The 17,652-nt window shown below is 42.7% G+C and overlaps 1 protein-coding gene across 3 annotated transcripts in view; it reads right to left on the reverse strand.

Moving 5' to 3' along the window:
• Positions 1-17,652, reverse strand: part of csmd3b (CUB and Sushi multiple domains 3b) — a 336,693-nt gene that overhangs the window by 53,452 nt on the left and 265,589 nt on the right. For all 3 annotated transcript variants that reach the window (XM_077009034.1, XM_077009033.1, XM_077009032.1), the window contains exons 33-44: positions 17,111-17,206; positions 14,581-14,784; positions 12,786-12,910; positions 12,338-12,434; positions 10,990-11,094; positions 10,008-10,126; positions 9,759-9,828; positions 6,825-6,941; positions 6,299-6,508; positions 5,313-5,501; positions 4,610-4,787; positions 2,091-2,236 (exon numbers count right to left, since the gene is read on the reverse strand). In XM_077009034.1, coding sequence (XP_076865149.1) covers positions 2,091-2,236; positions 4,610-4,787; positions 5,313-5,501; positions 6,299-6,508; positions 6,825-6,941; positions 9,759-9,828; positions 10,008-10,126; positions 10,990-11,094; positions 12,338-12,434; positions 12,786-12,910; positions 14,581-14,784; positions 17,111-17,206 — 1,656 coding nt within the window. The remainder of the gene's footprint in view (positions 1-2,090; positions 2,237-4,609; positions 4,788-5,312; positions 5,502-6,298; positions 6,509-6,824; positions 6,942-9,758; positions 9,829-10,007; positions 10,127-10,989; positions 11,095-12,337; positions 12,435-12,785; positions 12,911-14,580; positions 14,785-17,110; positions 17,207-17,652) is intronic.

The following is a 17,652-nucleotide window of genomic DNA, read 5'->3' on the forward strand; positions in this document are numbered from 1 at the left end:
CTAACATCTAGTCCACGCAGGCCTGGTCCGGCGGGTGTATTGGCTAGCACAAGCTCCAGCTTGGCTCCTGCTGATGACATACACATCTGTCCACTCACCTCTCCTCCATGTGAGCGTTAGAACATGAGCGGTGTCCCGAGAGACAGCGGGGCAGTAATACTCTGCTCCTTCGGCAGACGCCGTGTCCCAGCGCGGAGCTGCTGACTCATCACACCTGCTCCTCTCGCTCTTAGGGAGGAACCACTTCACTCTCTTCATCTTTATTTTTTTGCCTTAAATAAACTTTCCATTCCGGGGAGGGAGCAGCAATTTTTCAGGTTTGTGTGTGTGTCCTTGCACCACACGTTCAACACCAGCAGTGGAACAACAGAGGGATTGCAACTCTTGTAGAACACTTTTTACAAAGGCTAAATACACAAAATAAGCACTGAAGCACATAATGGTTTATTCACTTTCCAAGAACACAAGTAATTCAACTTTTATTCTTGAAAGATCTGTGACCGGTAGGTCAATGTTGCAATTACTACATCACAATTTCTTGCATGGTATATATAGATAACAACATGTACTGATGTTAATTACTATAAGCATCACCCTGTATAATCTGGAGTGTTAATTATTCTGGTGTTAATGGACCACATGGTTGGGACCCTGAAGCAGACCGGATGAGCTAACCAGCGCGGGCCGTGACGGTCTGATGAGGGGAGCTGGAGGTTGATGAGCTTCATCTGGCCCCGCGTCACCTCGTCTCACGTAACGAAGAGCCGAGCTCAGACCTCAGACGCTCGCGCGGTGACGGCACTCATCGAGAGGCGAGGGGCGCTTGGGGGCGGGGCTTCCAGACGAGGCGGAGGCCCTCGACGGCAGCCACATGCTGAAGTTCCCCATTAGCCTCCGTGAGAGGCTCTTCATTTCCCTCTCTAATCAGGAAGCAAGAGCTCCGGACGGGGGGGAGGGGAATGTTGGTGATGAAGACAGTAGTCGTGCTTGTTTTCTCCAGCGATGCTTCCTACGGCCGCGGTTACGGCAGCAGGCTGAGGTCTTTACGCCGGGGTGTCGCCCGTTCCAGGTGCTTCTCTGGTGTCCTTTGAGATCGACTGATTAAACCAGTGCTAATAAACCTGGCGTGAACGCACACGCAGTCACAAGTGCGCCTCGGCCTCTTGATCGCACGGCGAGACCCTCTTCTACGCTGATTTGGTGCATGCTGGTGATATGTGGTGTTTAACACAGTGGGGTTGGAGATGGTCATTTCCCAATGCTTCCCATGTATCTGATTACACAGGATGCAGGACGTCAGATAAATATCTCAACTGAGCAGCTGAGGGGAGATTTTGTGGTTTAAAGTCAAACGGACATTAAACAGAATGAAAGCAAAACTCATTCAGGTCAAGATGACCTCCCTGTGAATGTGGAGTCTTCTCTACGCTACAATTGCGTATCACAAGCTATAGAATGTTCAGACAGGCAATTCCCAAGCCAGACTTATTTCAGAGAAAATAAAACACTTCATTTCAAATCTGAATCACTGACATAAATGTTTCATTTAATGAGTAAAAGAAAAATAAAAGTTCTCATGTCCACAGGGGTAACATAGTCTGAAAAACAGCCATCTATACAGTAGTGTAAAAACACAGTGCCTAAACGCAGCTATATCTACAGTGCATAAACACAGCTATATCTACAGTGCATAAACGCAGCTGTATCTACGGTGCTGCTGGTCCTGTAGTTAATTGACTGCAGTAGTAGGTAAGCCTTGTCGCCCCTCTGAGCGTGGAACTCGTTAGCTGTGTCTGCCGACCTCCGCTGGCCGGGGATCGATATGGGAGCATGTCGCAAATCATAAACACAGGCAGACAGCGATCAGCCCCGTCCGCTAGCTCAGCTGCCTGATCTGTTTATGTCAATACAATCAGTGCAGGTGCCCTCTGTGCCCAGTATCCGCGGCCGCTGTGCACACAGAGTGGCTCCCACATACATGTGGATGGCACAGATGAGTGCTAATCTACAAAAGTGCTGTACACCACAGAATTACCTGAATCGTGCGCCATTTTTGAACACGGGGGGGAGGAAGGGTGCGGTCCACTCACCATGGTAGCTCAGCACGAAGAAGCCACTGCCACTGAAGTCGCTGTGGAACTTGATGAGGATCTGGTTGGAGGTGCTGTAGACTGACTCCAGGGCCGTGTTCCCACTGAACTGGCCGATCTGGGGTGAGCTTTGGTCTGGTCCATCCCTGTCACAGCGACAAAACCGAGTCAAACCTGGCTATAGCTAGATTCAAAGGCAAAACTGACTGGTTTCCAGATACTTTTGCATAGCACTGCTGGAATATATGAAGGTACACTTACATACGAATTATTTAGAATTTTTTGGTATATATAAGTTCATTTATATATACCATAAAACATATTTAATAAATTATTATTATTATTATTATTATTATTATTATTATTATTATTATTATAGCTTACACCTGCTACTATTTTTTCATTTAGCAGAAATAGTTTCAGAACGCGAAGGTGGTTTTCTGGCTGATGGTTGAAGCTGCTTGTGCCCAGAATCTCAATTGAGACACATGGGATTACAGATTCCTGGCTCGAAGATTAATGCTGTTCAAACATGACGTGACATCTGCACCCACCAGATAAGTGTAAAAATTAAGCCTGACCCCAAAGCCAAGCTGCCGGGTCGTGTCAGATGTGGTGCAGATGTGCCTGTGGGTCCATGCCCTGCAGGGGCAGGCCCTGGTACGGGAGAGAGAGCAGCTTCCTGTCCACGTACCATTTCACTGGACTAATGAGCTAGCAAAATAGTCTTTTATCTGGGTCACCTCTAACACATGAGATGGCCACCGGGTGCAACACAATAAGGAACTGATGCGAGAGGTGAAGGAGTGCGTGTGTGTGTGTGTGTGTGTGTGTGTGTGTGTGTGTGTGTGTGTGTGTGTGTGTGTGTGTGTGTGTGCATGCATTTGTGTCTTTCTCAACAGTTGTGGGTTTACAGATGCAGAAACAAATAACAACTGCAATCTGAGGCTGAGGGGCAGCATAAAAGCAAATAAATAAATAAACCAAAAGTACCCCCCTCCCAAAATATATATATATATATATATATATATATATATATATATATATATATATATATATATATATATATATATATATATATATATATAAAAATAAAAATCAGAAGCAAAACACATCGGTAATGTGCTCTCTACGTCAGCATAAGATACATTATTTAAAGCTGTTGGTTGTGGAGAATGTGCAGACAACATTAATAAATAAAAGGACCCTGTAGAATTTCTCTCAAACAAAAAGGACCTCTAATGCAAGATTGTTCCATAGACATTAATTACTGAGAGTCAAACTGTTTCCTGTGGTCCATTATAACATGCACCACGCAACAGCAGTGTCACGGCACTACGAAGAAAAATTACCCAGAAAGCACAGCTCTTTAAACTAGCCAGCTGGACAAACCCACAGCTGCAAGTCTCACCTACCAAGCTTGCTGTACCACTCCAACAGAACAACACATCGACAATCACAGACAACTCTCTCTGCACGTCTGGCTAGACAACCGGTCTGCATTACAAATACCGTTACAAACCTTGGGAATGTTATGGATTGTTATTCTGCTGTATTTAATTGTTCATTTTTGTGTTGCTTTAATAATTGCCATTTGGAAGGTATTAACTTTAAAAATCCTTGGAATTAGGCTTTCTGAAGTTTTCCTTCAGAGTTATCTATACATCTGCATGATAATAGCTTTACACAAAATTAGCTATTTTCCCACAAAGACAAACGGTAGCTATAGTAATAATTCAGAAGTGCATCTAATTGGCAAAGCTTTTACCTACAGGGAGAGTCAAAGCTTAGAGCAAATGTGAATGCAAATTAGAATGGAAATGCAAAGATTTAAAAAATTTGTTTAATTAAGCCTCCAAATGTCTGAACACGTAAACAAAATGGAGGACCCAGTTTCATGCCAGCAATTTCAGGAACACATATTTCATGAGCATTTTCATAATCTTCCATTCTCATGTTTAGAACAAAAATAATGCTTGTAGCCCCACCCAATTCTTTAACAGAGGAAACGTACAATGCTATTATAGAACCACCATTTTCATTATTCATTTAGGCAGAACATGCTTTAGCAAAGACCTCATTGTATCAAGACTGGATCTTAATTTTGCTATAAATGTGAAGAGATGGTGTACAAAAACAAGCCGTGTGACAAACAGCTCGGCTGCTAGTGCTGGAGGCGTGTTTCATATGCCTGTAGTTTTCCTGCTAACACACATGTGGTTGTCCTTTAGCGCTGCTAATAGAGTGGTATTGGATATGCCCTACAGAGACTGATCTTTTCATGGCAGTCCCGCGGGCCTACAGAGGCCTGATGCTCTTTCAGGCTTGCACATTCATTACCCCTTTTAGACACACAATCAACCAAGCCTCTCGGCAGAGCTGGCCTGTTTGTCTCTGTTTGATTAGCTGACCTGCTCTGACAATGCTGTTTGTTATTGATCAGTTGCTGAATATTAATTGATTCCTTATTAAGTACACCATTACTGTGACATGTTAATGGGACGCATTTGAACTCTTACCACACAGTGATGTAGTCATAAATGGGTTCTGTGCTGAGGACGGTGAAGTTGATGTAGATGCCGTGGCCAGGGGGCACCCTCACACTCCACACACAATCCTGGAAGTTGGGGTACTCGGCCGGGTGTCCGGGGGAGAAGATGGTGCCGTTCATGGAGGTGATGTTTCCTCCGCACAAAGCTTTATAGGGGTCAGATAAGTCACAGTGATCTGACTGTTGCCCATTAAACTACCATGACAAATTAAAAAGTTCTGCTAATGTAGCACATCAACCATTTACCTACAACTTCAATTTTAAAGATGGGGAGAAAGGTTGTTGACTCAAAAGCCAAGGGGCAGGTGCTTTCAGCACAGGGACGCATGCCAGCATTTAACTTTAAAAGATGGGTTTTATAATATCCCTGAGGTTTATAATATCCCTGAAGTAATGAGAACCAAAGCCTTAAGCATATCCCTTATGTCAGCCTACTGCTTGGTTTTATAGACAAGGACTAACTAATGTTAGATTTCATATCTGTTTCAAATGAAAAACAGCAAGCACACAAAACTGGGGTCATTCAATTTGGAAACCCTATCACCGCACTGAATGGAGCAATGCCCTCTTTTTATAGCAGACCCTGACCCTTATGAGTACAGCATAAAAAGCGAGGCTAGAGACAATTAATCAGAAGGTTTGAGTCTAACGCAGCATCGTGGCGTGGTCACCTTCACAGCGTGGCACGGGGTGGTTCCAGTTGCGACTGGTGCCATGGAGGCAGGTGAGAGAGATCTCCCCGATGAGAGAGTAGCCGGGCAGACACTCAAAAGATACCGTCATGCCAACGCTGAAGTCGTTTCCGATCACGATGCCGTTGCGGAAGGGTCGAGGGTCGGGACAGCTCTGCAGCTGATAAGCTGGAGATAAAGCAAAAGCAGCAGCATAAACACACAGAGGGTGATGAGCAAGACTGTTGTGAAGCTACGTCTCGGAGACAGAAAATGTTTTTTTCACGAGATAAATGTATTTCAAAGCCCTTCATAACCCTCCTTTTTTCATTGAAACTGTAATAATTACAGCTGAACAGTTACAGTGCTTGATGCTTATGGCTTATGTAAATGAACTTGAACTATGCACAGTTTAGAAGTTTGTGTTCACATGACATAAAAATCTGTTTTTTTTTTTTTTTAGCTCAGTTACATAAAAATCCCAAACTCTCCAGCATCCTGGCTGCTAGCATGAGAGATGTGCTTCTATAAAACAAGGATCTTCACTCCTGAGACTTTAGGATGTGCAGCACCGGCATGTCTCTGCAGCCTCTCCTCCCCGTGAGGCATCCTGCTTCACATTAATACACTTTCCCAACTAAATGTCACTTTTGCTCAGACTAAAGGTGTGAACATTTACCATTTAAATGTTTAAATTAATAAGGCATGACAGCTAACAGATGACGGTCATTAAGAGGAAATGAATGGGTAGAAAACTCCACACGCATGAAGTGCATGGCTTTGAAAAGATAAGCTTCATTAACAGATCCTGCTTCTTGCTAAAAGTTTCCATTATAGGTTTATTCTGTTTAAAAACAGGTAAATGATGAGTTTCCTCTATTAGGTGTTTTCTGATTGACACAAGGCTTTGCTGTTTAAGGATATGCAGCGTTTCTCTGTGAAGGGTGAAGAGCCCATTCAGCAGTATAAACAGAGGTGGACCTCACCCTGGTACGTGATGTGGAATCCAGGCTTGTTCTGGGAGTAGTCGCTGTGGAAGAAGAAGCTGGTCTCATGGGTGGTGCTGAACAGGAGCTCTGGCACCTGTGGCCCACTGAACCGGTCAATGACGGTACTGGTGTCTGCTGGCCCGCTCCGGATCTCCAGATAGTCATGGATAGCCTCAGTGGAGAAGTTCAAGAACTGCAGGTGGATCCCTGATTGAAGAAACATTTCAAAATGCAACACTACACAGTTATTACACCCTCTTGAACCCGAGGTGTGTGGGAAAGCAATTACATTCTACTTCACCTGTGTGATTGATTTTGTTGCAATATACTTTTATCATTTTTAAATCTTTGTCAGTAATGGATTCAGTGCTTCAACGTGGACAATTTATATACATTTCTAACAATGTATGCAGTAAATGTATGCAGTTACAACATGGTGCTACATTTCTAAGGAAGTAATAAATAACAAGCAACAATGTTTCCCATAAACCAGCCAATGAGGTCCCATAAAAGTTAGGCATACCAAAGCCAATGGGTAAGGTGACAGTCCAGGTGCAGTCCAGTCCACTGGGGTAGTTACCAGGATAGCCAGGGCTCAAAATCACACCACTCACTTCAGTCATGGACCCCCCACACTGAGCTACGGAGAAGAACAATGTTCACATTAAGAAAAAAAAGGTGTTTTCACCATTTAATAGTTCTATAATACTTTAGTCTTGTTACTGCCCATTTGCTTCTTATCTGCTGACATTCATAAAGGAGCCTTTTTATGACCAGCATGACGTCTAAAAGAAAATCAGTGCCAAACACACTCATTGTGTTGATCTCAATCAGCAGACCAGCGCTTTAAGCTCCATTCATCAAGCCACTGCCATCCGTTACTCAGTCCCGGGCTGAATCACAAACTGTACGTAGTACAGATACTGTCTTGATGATTCACAAAGCATTCACCATACATTTCTGTACCATTAGAAAACCCGGCAGGCTTAAGACAAATGGAATACAGCTCATCCATCATAGTAACAGATCAATTTCCTCCAGCTGGGAAATTAGCATAGACCTCCTTTGCCTTACATCTTGGTTATTCTTAAGCGACCCTAATGCTAACTAGCTGGGAGGCAAGTTGGACTGCCGACACCTCAAAGCAGGGTGGTGGAGTGTTAAATAGGAACAAAAAGAACAGATGCTTGCTGGGACCTGATTGAATCCTGATATGAATGGCAACATTTTTTCCTCCCCTCCTTTGTGTTTTGCACCTGGAAGAACCAAGAACCACTGACATCATCTGGTTTGTGACAGTGAAGGATTTGCCCACTAGGAAAGCAGTGAAATTTCCTGCTACAATAAAGGGCTTATCAGGGCCAGAAAGTTCAGTCTGAAAGGGCCAAGTTTGGCAGCAGCCGAGCTGCGGGGTGTGAGCACACGTCTCGGTAATGAAAGCACACCTTCAAAGGAATGAGAACCTAGAGGGAGTCAGGCAGGACAAGGGACAAAACCCAATCAGACACGTGCCTAGGGAATAGAGAAGATAAACAAGGCATCCTGGATCAGCCACAAACTTTTCAAAAGCATCTAGCAGGTGCAAAACAGAGAGGGAGGTGGTCTCATAGGAGGAGCCTGCTGCACACAGGCACTGCTCCAGGAACAGGGGGAGGCTCGATGGCATCCGAGAGTGAAAATTCACATCAAATCAGCCACAGAACAAACCTCCATTTAGAATCCCCTGTGAAGCATTGTGAAATCAAGAGCTTTCAGAGCAGATGAACACAAATGTGCACGCACATATGTGCACGCATGCACACGCCCACCCACACACAAACACACGTGCACGCACACACACCCACATGCATACATGAACGCACACACACACACACACACACACACACACACACACACACACACACACACACACACACACCTGGAACTGGGCCACACCCACCTCATACACAAGGGGAGGATCCTTGCACACTTTTACCCTTCAAATCCATTATGGAGAATATGATCAGCCTCATTATTTTCTGTTTACCCCTCTTTGCTCATGCTAATGGTCTAGTCCATCAGGTCCCACATGCCAGGCCGTGTGCAAGGCTGTCACAATCCCAGTCCAACCTCCCCGCACGTCCAAGCGCATGCAGCTGACGCTGACCATTTATACGTTCTGTCTCCATAAATGTTTACATTTATCTCTAAAGCAACTTCCTCGGTCTCTCATGCCATCTGCTCATCACACAGATGCTATTTCCGGTGGTTGTCATCATCATTTTGATACTTTTAATTAATTTGTATTAATTCAGCTCTATGGGCTGTTTGCCTAGAAATGTATTAAGTCAAGACTTGGATTAGATTTTACTTTCAGATTCTCTGGTGAAAATTGCCTAACACTAGAGTTCATCTAAAACCTGCCATGGGTCTGATTTATTTGCAGTTCCTCTAGTGTTTAAAAAAAGGAAAAAAATGTATGTGAATATTTCCTGTGAAAACCTGCCAAAGGAGAAAAGTACATAATGAATTTGAAGTGGTATGTGCTTTTTCTGGGCTGCTGAGAATTAGCTCAGCTAGCTTCCATTATGATTTAAAACAGCCCTGAAAAAGATGAGAGGATAATCTTTTACTCACATGGAGCATTTTGTCAGTCTACCCAAGGATAACATTAACCTCATTTGTTTAAGTAAAACCCACTCCATGCAACTTACCCAGTTATTAAGAAAAAATGCTAGGTTTTTGTGTTGTTACATTAATCTATATTATGTTCGATCAAGCTAAGAGATGTTCCAGCATTAATCTGAGCTGAACAAGAAGCACTGTTTGAGTGTTACCAATTCTACTAGAGAGCATCTGGGACTGTTTTCCTTAAAGGTATGAGGAATCAGCTGAGCTAATTACTGAGCTGACCATTTCAGCATTTTCAGCTTCACTGTGGCTTAACCAACTGGTATGAGATGGATAAATGAAGCAGATCTGGACCATGTGATGGGGCTCCCCATGAAACGCACCACAGGAGTAAACAGCACACCATCCACTCCAATGTTCTTCAGTGGATCACACAGAAACACAGCCGTGCTATGAATTTAAGAACCAAGTATACAGTGGAGGAATATAAATGTGTCAAAACAAACCCGACATTACACCCAAACTCCTTTTTATGGCATCTGTTAATCCATCACAGCCAAGAATCTGGACATGACTGGTTTTCTAAAGCATAAAAAGCCTCCAGCCAGCAAGTGGCTTATGTGGAAGATCCTCAAAAGGTCCAAAAAGGGCAGGTTTCTTAGGCAGAGATTAAGAGAAAATCCCAATGTCAGTGTCAGTCAGTGATTTAAGACTCAGACTTGGACTGGTCCATCTATAATTGGCTCGTGGAATTTGTAATCCATTAAATATCCATACCAAGATTCAGACTTGGACTGGTCTATGTATAAATGGCATGTGGAGTTTGTAATCTATTAAATATCCATACCAAGGCAGAGTGGTACAGGGTAATTCCACCTCCTCACTGGTCCAGGCATACAAGTTATGTGAGCATTTCCCTGTTAAAAACAAAAGGAATATTATAAAATAATATTGCTCTTTCACATTTTTCAGTTTTCAATGAAATGTTTAAATAAATCTCAAGTGTAGTATAAAACAAAAAGATTATGTAATTAAAAATAATGTCATGGAATTATCATCGATGTGGCAATAGCCTTGGCAAAGAAGAACTCTTTACCTGTAAAGAATATCCTTGCTCACACTGGAACATAACTACATCTCCCACCATGTAACGGTCTCCCACTTTAATCCCATAAGTAGGGGTCTGAGGCTCTGGGCAGGAATCAAGACCAATAGCTATGGACACATGAAAATGAATTCAGCACAGAACAGCAGGGACAGTTATGGTAACATTTCATAAGTGGCAACTTGTTAGGGATGGTCACTGGACTTTCATTAGGTTTAGTTTTGAGTTAAACTGCACTGTCGATGGGGATTGTAAACCAGTGACTGGAAAACAGGCTTTTAAGCACGGTATTAGAACACACTGCACTTCTGTTTCTACTGCAGTGCCATTGAGGATATGAGGACGTTTATAGCCTCTAAGCACAGGGCCGAGGTGCTGTTTTCTGGATTATTATTTTATGGATACAAATACAGATGCCTGGCAGCTTTTATGCACAGCAGGTGTGGCCTTTCCAACATCATCCTGCAGCCAGATTATGCGGCCAACTTCTGGGGGGAAATTAGGGGACTTGGCTCACCTGTCTCATTTCCATGCATTTTATTACATGCCAGCAGGGCCTGCCGGCTGTAAAGCTGGACTAGGGCACTGCCACTAGCTGTTATATCACAGAAAACATGTCCTTAAATGTTCTGCTAATAGAAACCCCTGGGGGAACAGATGACCATGTATTTTCAGGTCAGAGTGGAGATTTGAGTAATTTTGATTAAAGAACAACAAGGATTGGTCAAGAAAAATGGTGAATATGTAGATTTGCATATGGACATGTGGAGCATTGTCTTCCTGTCACATGACTGTGTCCTTCTTGCACACTGATGCATAACAATGTGGGAGAATCGCATCCCAAGTGTTTTGCAGGTATGTGTTTAATTATTTATTTGTTGGTACGAGTCGCATGCCACCAGAGTTGAGCAGTCTACCTCTTCAATAAGGAATGAGTTGTGGGGGGAGGCAGGACACTGCCGTTGGACTCTACCTGTGTACTCCAGATGGAAGCCCGCTGCTGACACACTGATGTCTGATACAAAGTTCAGGTAAAGGTTGTTCGATGTGCTGTTGAGCAGCTGTGGTATGGTTGTCCCTGAAACACAAGAGGTAGCAATATTTTCGAACCCAGCACATATAGGTTAACAAATGTTGAAATTCTTTAAAGGCATTTGAAGATGTAAGACAATGTAAATCTCTTTACTGCTAAAGTCAGGCACAAATGGGAATACTAAGTGTACTACTGTGTTGGTAAACTCCCCAGTGAACAAGCAGACATTTTGACTTGCAAAATCCAATTTAAAGTGACCAGGACAAAAATATCTCAGCATTGCAAAACCATACAAATTCATTCATGAACTTACACATAAATATTTTGCCTTAAGACAGAATTTGTATTGCAAACTAAATGGACCTAACTGGATATAAATGCAAATCTAAATGGATCTTTAAAAAAAAAAGTCACTCAATCAGTTCTCCACAGTGTAGACAGTGAGTGGACAGTCTGTGCTGTTCTACTGCCACTCTGTACATCTCTAAAGTGCAGCTTATTGTTTTAAGCCAATGTACCTTAAGCTCGAGGTGAAAGGCAGTACTGTCCTCTCAGCTAGTTAAAGGTGCTTATCCAGCATGCTAACCATTAGCTCCAAAGGCTGCTTGGCACCCACCCACAGGTTTCTGTTGTTTGTGAGCAACCGCCTCACAAATCAGTGGGCCATGGTGACATGTAGTAGTGCCATAACCAAGGGCCAAATGCTGCTGGCTATGATCTCATTTTACTTAAACACAGATTGAGCTGTTGCTGCTCTGTAACATCTGGCCTCGCCCTGTTCTGCTAAAACTTTGCCAACACTGGCACGTTCATCTCTGAACTGATAAACACACGGTGTCCCTGACCAATAAACAAATAAAATAACTAACTAATGAACAAAATGAACAAAGGAATAAATAAATGTGTAAATAAGCATGCCGACTACATTATGCACTTTTCAGATCTCAGCTGTCTGTAAAAGATTCAATGCTTAAAAGAGTCACTTAATGAGATCAAGCCAGAATAGATGGGAACACCGTAAAAAACAGAATCATCTCATCTTCTGAAATCTTGGAAATTATTTGGTACTCTTAAATAAATAAATAAATACATTTATTAAACAAATCTATCAAATGATATGCATCATTTGCATAGAACTGAGACACACAAAACACGAAAATGTAGCAAGGAAGTCACGGGCGCCTTTGAAAACACTGTAAAAGCAGGAAAAACACAAGATCTTAGTTAACCAGTGCTTGATGTGATGTTGACCAGTCCAGAACTGGGTTCAGTTGGGAGCGTGTCTTACCTGAATAGCTGCCCAGTCTGGGCGCGTTGTTGTCACCTCCATCATAGAAATCCAGAGAATCCCAGTTGTGCTCACTGGCAAAACTCACAACTTGGATCTAGTTTAAAAATATTTTCAAAATAACCACGAAAGTTCAGCAATATAGTGAACGCAACAGTCAAACAGCCGCTAGCATTTCATCGCACAGCACAGATGAGGCCTAAGAATAAAAAAAACAAAAACACACACACATCCCACCTTTCCATAATTCAACAAACAAAATTATAAAACCAAATGAAAAGATCAAACAAAAAAATATGTTTCTTTCATTTGTAAACTAAATATTTGCTTCATACATAATCAATCAGATACTATGAAGTCCCTTTACTGACGTTTTCACTTTTCCTCTCATGGTGCCCCTAATGGCCAACATTTCATGTGGGGCCTCAAACACGCCTGCTTCACTCACTTGTATCCCGGCTCCCTCGGGTACTGAGACCTTCCACACACAGTTGAGGTTGTTGTCGTATGGCTCAGGGTAACCTGGAGACAGTATGGTGCCCTTTCGTGCTGTCAGGACCCCTCCACACGGCACTGCCAAGGCAAACCATCCCCCACAGAGAGATATGGTCAGAGCACGGAGTAGCCCTGCATGAAGCCTGTAAAAAAGCTTCAGGTCCTGCTGCCTCCTGACTGCTATGTACTTCACAGTGTGTATAATAAAGAAGGAAGAAGATTTATTTCATATACCAATAGCAATAAAAAATTGTTTCATTTATCTAAAATAGTGATTTTAATTGAGCAAGTAAAGTAAAAGAAAGTATTTGAGCTGCAGGCATAACTCTGTTTACTCATAAAACAAATTTCCTTCCCCCAATGCCAAAGTATGATGCAATGTCATTTATTCATTTTTATAATATATATTTAAAAACATTGAACGTTTTAAAAACAAGTTTAGAGGCCCTAGTGATAGAAGCAAATATATCTAATACTAATATCTATAATGTTTTAGGTGAGCATTTCATATTTCTACCATATTTAGAGGGTTTCGATTTTAAATTTCAATGAAAAAAAGAAAGCAAATACCCAATATTGAGTGCCATGTGCGTCTGTCTCTCAGTGGTCCATGGCTATTTCTACTGTTTGTTGAATACCCTGTTATTGTCCTGTATGTCTTAAAGCTAGAGTGGCCCTGCCAATAGCAAAAGTGTTGCTGTCTAACCCTGTGAGATGAGACGTGTGTCTTTTACCCCCAGCCTGGGCGTTGTGGTACTCTATCTGTCATGGATAAAAGGCTAATCTAGAGGTCAGAGCCAATCACTTTGTTTAAGCAGCGAAGAGCAGGTATAGACACACTGATTGATGTTAGAAAGAGAGAGAGAGAGAGAAAAGAGAGAAAAGTCACAGAGGAGGAATGTAAAGGAAAAGGAAGATGCAGGGAGAGAGAGTGTAAGAAAAGGAGAGAGATGGAGACAAAGATAAAGAGGGAACGTCTGAGAAAGAGGGAATGAGAGAGCGCAAAAGACAAGATAGGAAGAGGAGTAGAGATATGAAGGAGGACTCAATATATCTGTTCCAGATGCTTTAATTATTAAACAAATCCACTTGATAGCAATTTCAGGCTCATTCATTTTTTAACACTGATATATAGAATGCAGCATGTGCCCAGGTGATCAAGATTTCATATTTCTGCTCTTTCTGCTGGAAAACATCAGGAAAAGGAGTAAAACAAAGCAAGGCTGGGCATGTGCTACTGATGAGAACACCAGCATACAGACAGCAGACAGCAACTCCCAACACTGCAGCTTTAAGACAGACCACAATGGATCCACTCACTAATAGATGAGCAACAAGTCCCAGAGAGTGAGTGAGGGAATAGAAAAAGGGATGAGAAAGAGACAAAAACAGCATTTTGTCTATGTCTGCCCACTTATCAGGCTCTTCTGACACTGTGCTCTTTAGAAATGACCGTGCGTGTGGCTGAGAGGAAGCCCCGCTCCCGCCTGCATTAAGGGACCGTGGTGTCCTCCAACCTCCCACCCTCTCACTCCCGCGAGCCGCTTGCTTCCGCCTGCTAACTCATGCGGCTCGGCTAATTAACCCACTTCACCTCCGAGGAAGAAACCGGCAACCCGCGAGCTGCCAAAAAGCCTCTTTCAAGGGCCCCTGTTCGCTCTTCATTACGCCTTGATGAACTTTCTTGTCACCCTCTTCTCGCGTGGCGCGACGTGTCGGGAGGTGTGTGCGAACGTTGCGAGACTAACCCACGCAGGTGGGCAGCGTGTCGTTCCACTGGGCCAGCGCGTCTGGCACCGTCTCGCAGCGGATGGCGGCCGAGCCGTGCAGCGTGTAGCCGGGGGTGCACTCGAACGTCACGCTGGCGCCCACGGCGAAGTCATTGCCAATTCGCCGGCCGAATCGCGGCTCGGGCACAGAGCTGCACTGCGTTGCGCTGGTGCGTGGCACAGCTGTGGAGGAACGGTGTAAGAAGAGCATTAATACCCATCCAAATACTCTCAGAACCTCATTTGAGTACTGTAGAAACATGACAGTGCATGACAGTGTAGTGAGGTAGTGAGAGGAAAACCAGCAGAGAGCTCAATATGCTCTAAACGGACATGTCTTCCTCAATATGTGACTGCATCATAGCCATTTGTCAACAGGATAAATGAGCGGAGCATACTGTCTATGAGCCTAAGGTTACAAGTTCAATAATACGCTGGCAAGAGCAGCATTTCGCAAGCCGGAGCAGAGGGGAAGGACACAGACAGGTGACACGTTTGATGTAGCTCAAACATTCAGTATATCTGGTGCCTTGGTTCACATGTGCTGGGGTCTGGGATAGAGGGGAAATGTGGGGTTCCCACGCTGGGTTGGGAAACCCTGTCCTAAGAGTGCGGGACAGGGAGGATCCTGGGACAGTCTGCGTTCCAGCTCCCTGCTTCTACCATAGGACATAAATCCTTTCTCACCTATGGAGAAATAGCACTGACTGGATGTACTGTACAAGACCAGCAAGGTGCAATAACTACACAAAACCAAACATTTTGGAGAGTTTGGCAAGGATTAAAACAATGCCACTGGACAGTCAAACCCGATATGCAAAAAAGCTTTTGAAACACTGAAGCAGTAAATAAGATGCACTTATGAAAATAGCTATATGTAAATAATTTAAATGTGCTTTCAGTATTTAAGCATATATTATACAGAGTGAGAATTTTAAACTTTGCTGAAATTCCTTTTAGAAAAAACACCTGTGACTTGCTGGTTGTGTTTGCTCTAGCAGATGCAATTAGTAGTGCATGCTTCCTCTTTCAAATAGCCAGCTATAGAACCTCCTCTTTCAAATAGCCATCTAGGCCTATAGAACTTCCTCTTTCAAATAGCCAGCTATAGAACCTCCTCTTTCAAATAGCCATCTAGGCCTATAGAACTTCCTCTTTCAAATAGCCAGCTATAGAACTTTGTCTGTTAAATCACTCTGCCATCTAAACCTTGTAAATAGATGTGAACATCACATCACTTGTAAACATCACAGATGTGCCCAATAAAAACATTAAAAAGTGTTTGTTTGACCATTCAACAACTAGATTATAGATTAGCACCATGAGTGTCACTTGTGACCAGAGATCAACGGTTAAAAGCATTCCAGAGCACAGTGGGAAGGTGAAGAGACCAACGAGAGGACTTTGTTAGCATGCGTTGTTCAGGACATGCTGTCTCTCTGCTGTGGAATCTACTTTGAGTATTTGAAGAGATTTAGAAGCAAAGAGAATGAAGGGACAAAGTTCCTCCTTAAAACTGGATCTCAAACTGGAATTATATATAATTATAAACACTGACTTCCACAATTCCAACAATACTATATTATACTTTTAAATTGTTAGTATCATTATCAACAGCTTATGAAACCCTGTAAGGCTAAGCAGACTCCAAATGTGTGACTCTCAGATGTCTCTGGGAAAGCTGTGTCCTGAACGATGGCATGGTACCATTGCTTCTGTCGTACAGCTGACTCATGGTACACACACACACACACACACACACACACACACACACACACACACACACACACACTACAAAACAAACAGCACACCACTTTGTATCAGCTGGGTAACCAGTTTTGCAACAATCATCATTTACTAGTAGTTGGATTATCCTAAAATGAGGCACTGACATGTTAAAATACATTATTAATAATTCAGGAATTCTGCTTGGCTGTAAACTTTGAAGAGGATTAAGTCGCTAGTTTCTCAGGCTACTGCAAATAAAAGAAGTGTAAGGCGCAAAATGTCATCTCTGCTATTCAATCCTACTGATCTTCACTTACACACCATAGTACAAATATCAAATATAATGTAATTGTTGCAATAATAATATAAAACAGAGAAAAAAACAAAACTAAACCTGATTAGGTAAACACAAACAGAACATACCAGCATTAAATACAAAGTGATTGCTTTTGCTGATCGATAAAAGAACACAACTGGTATTAAATCTAAACACCATTTAAAATGGTAATTCCCTGTGTGCTGGAGTAATGCCAGTTGTTCAGTGTCTGTGTCTTTCTGTGCTGTTGATGATGCCAACAAGTAGCTTCAGACTCTTGGTTATGAAGAAGAGCCAAGGGCTGTTCTGACCTACACTGCTTTGGCATTTACATGAAAATGTTTTTATTATTATTATTATTATTTTTTTTTTTACAAAGTGTCAAAAAGGGCAAACCACACTGGCTTGGTTCTTTGCCATATGTAAATGGTAATATGCTGTTTATTTCTGAAAAGTTAAACTGACCTTGGTACACAAAGTGAAAGCCTTTGGCAGTTTCTGGTCCAACCGTCGTAAACTTGATAGTGATCTGGTTTCCAGTACTCAAGGGCAATGACTCCCCTAGAAGAGAGAAAAGCAAAAACAAACTCAAGTCAAAGGCAGCAGCATTATGAGATCTCTGCCCCGTGCAGTGTGGTGTCCTTCAGCCCCCAGATATCGTAAAGATTTTTTTTTTGCACTAAGTAGTGATCCTGGTGCAGCCTGCAACCCATAGATTTGATCACCACTGGCTTTTAGCCTTTTTTCACTTCAGAGAATTCTGCATTTGCAAAGTATATTAGGCAGCAGACAAAAAACCCCTAAGATAAACAGTGTCTGTGTCATTGATCTCCCCTGAAGCATTATCACTTCAATCAATGGAACTAACTGTTTTTCATTCGTTAAGCCACTGGGAGAAGATAAAGAGAGAGAAAACGAACCATTTCCCCCTAGTTTCCACCTGCCATAACTTCTTCTCTGTGACCCAGAGCACGGCAACACAAAACCTGCGTCTGCTATTAGGTACT

Source organism: Brachyhypopomus gauderio, chromosome 6 (assembly GCF_052324685.1).
Source record: "Brachyhypopomus gauderio isolate BG-103 chromosome 6, BGAUD_0.2, whole genome shotgun sequence".
In the NCBI taxonomy this organism is placed as follows: Eukaryota; Metazoa; Chordata; class Actinopteri; order Gymnotiformes; family Hypopomidae; genus Brachyhypopomus; species Brachyhypopomus gauderio.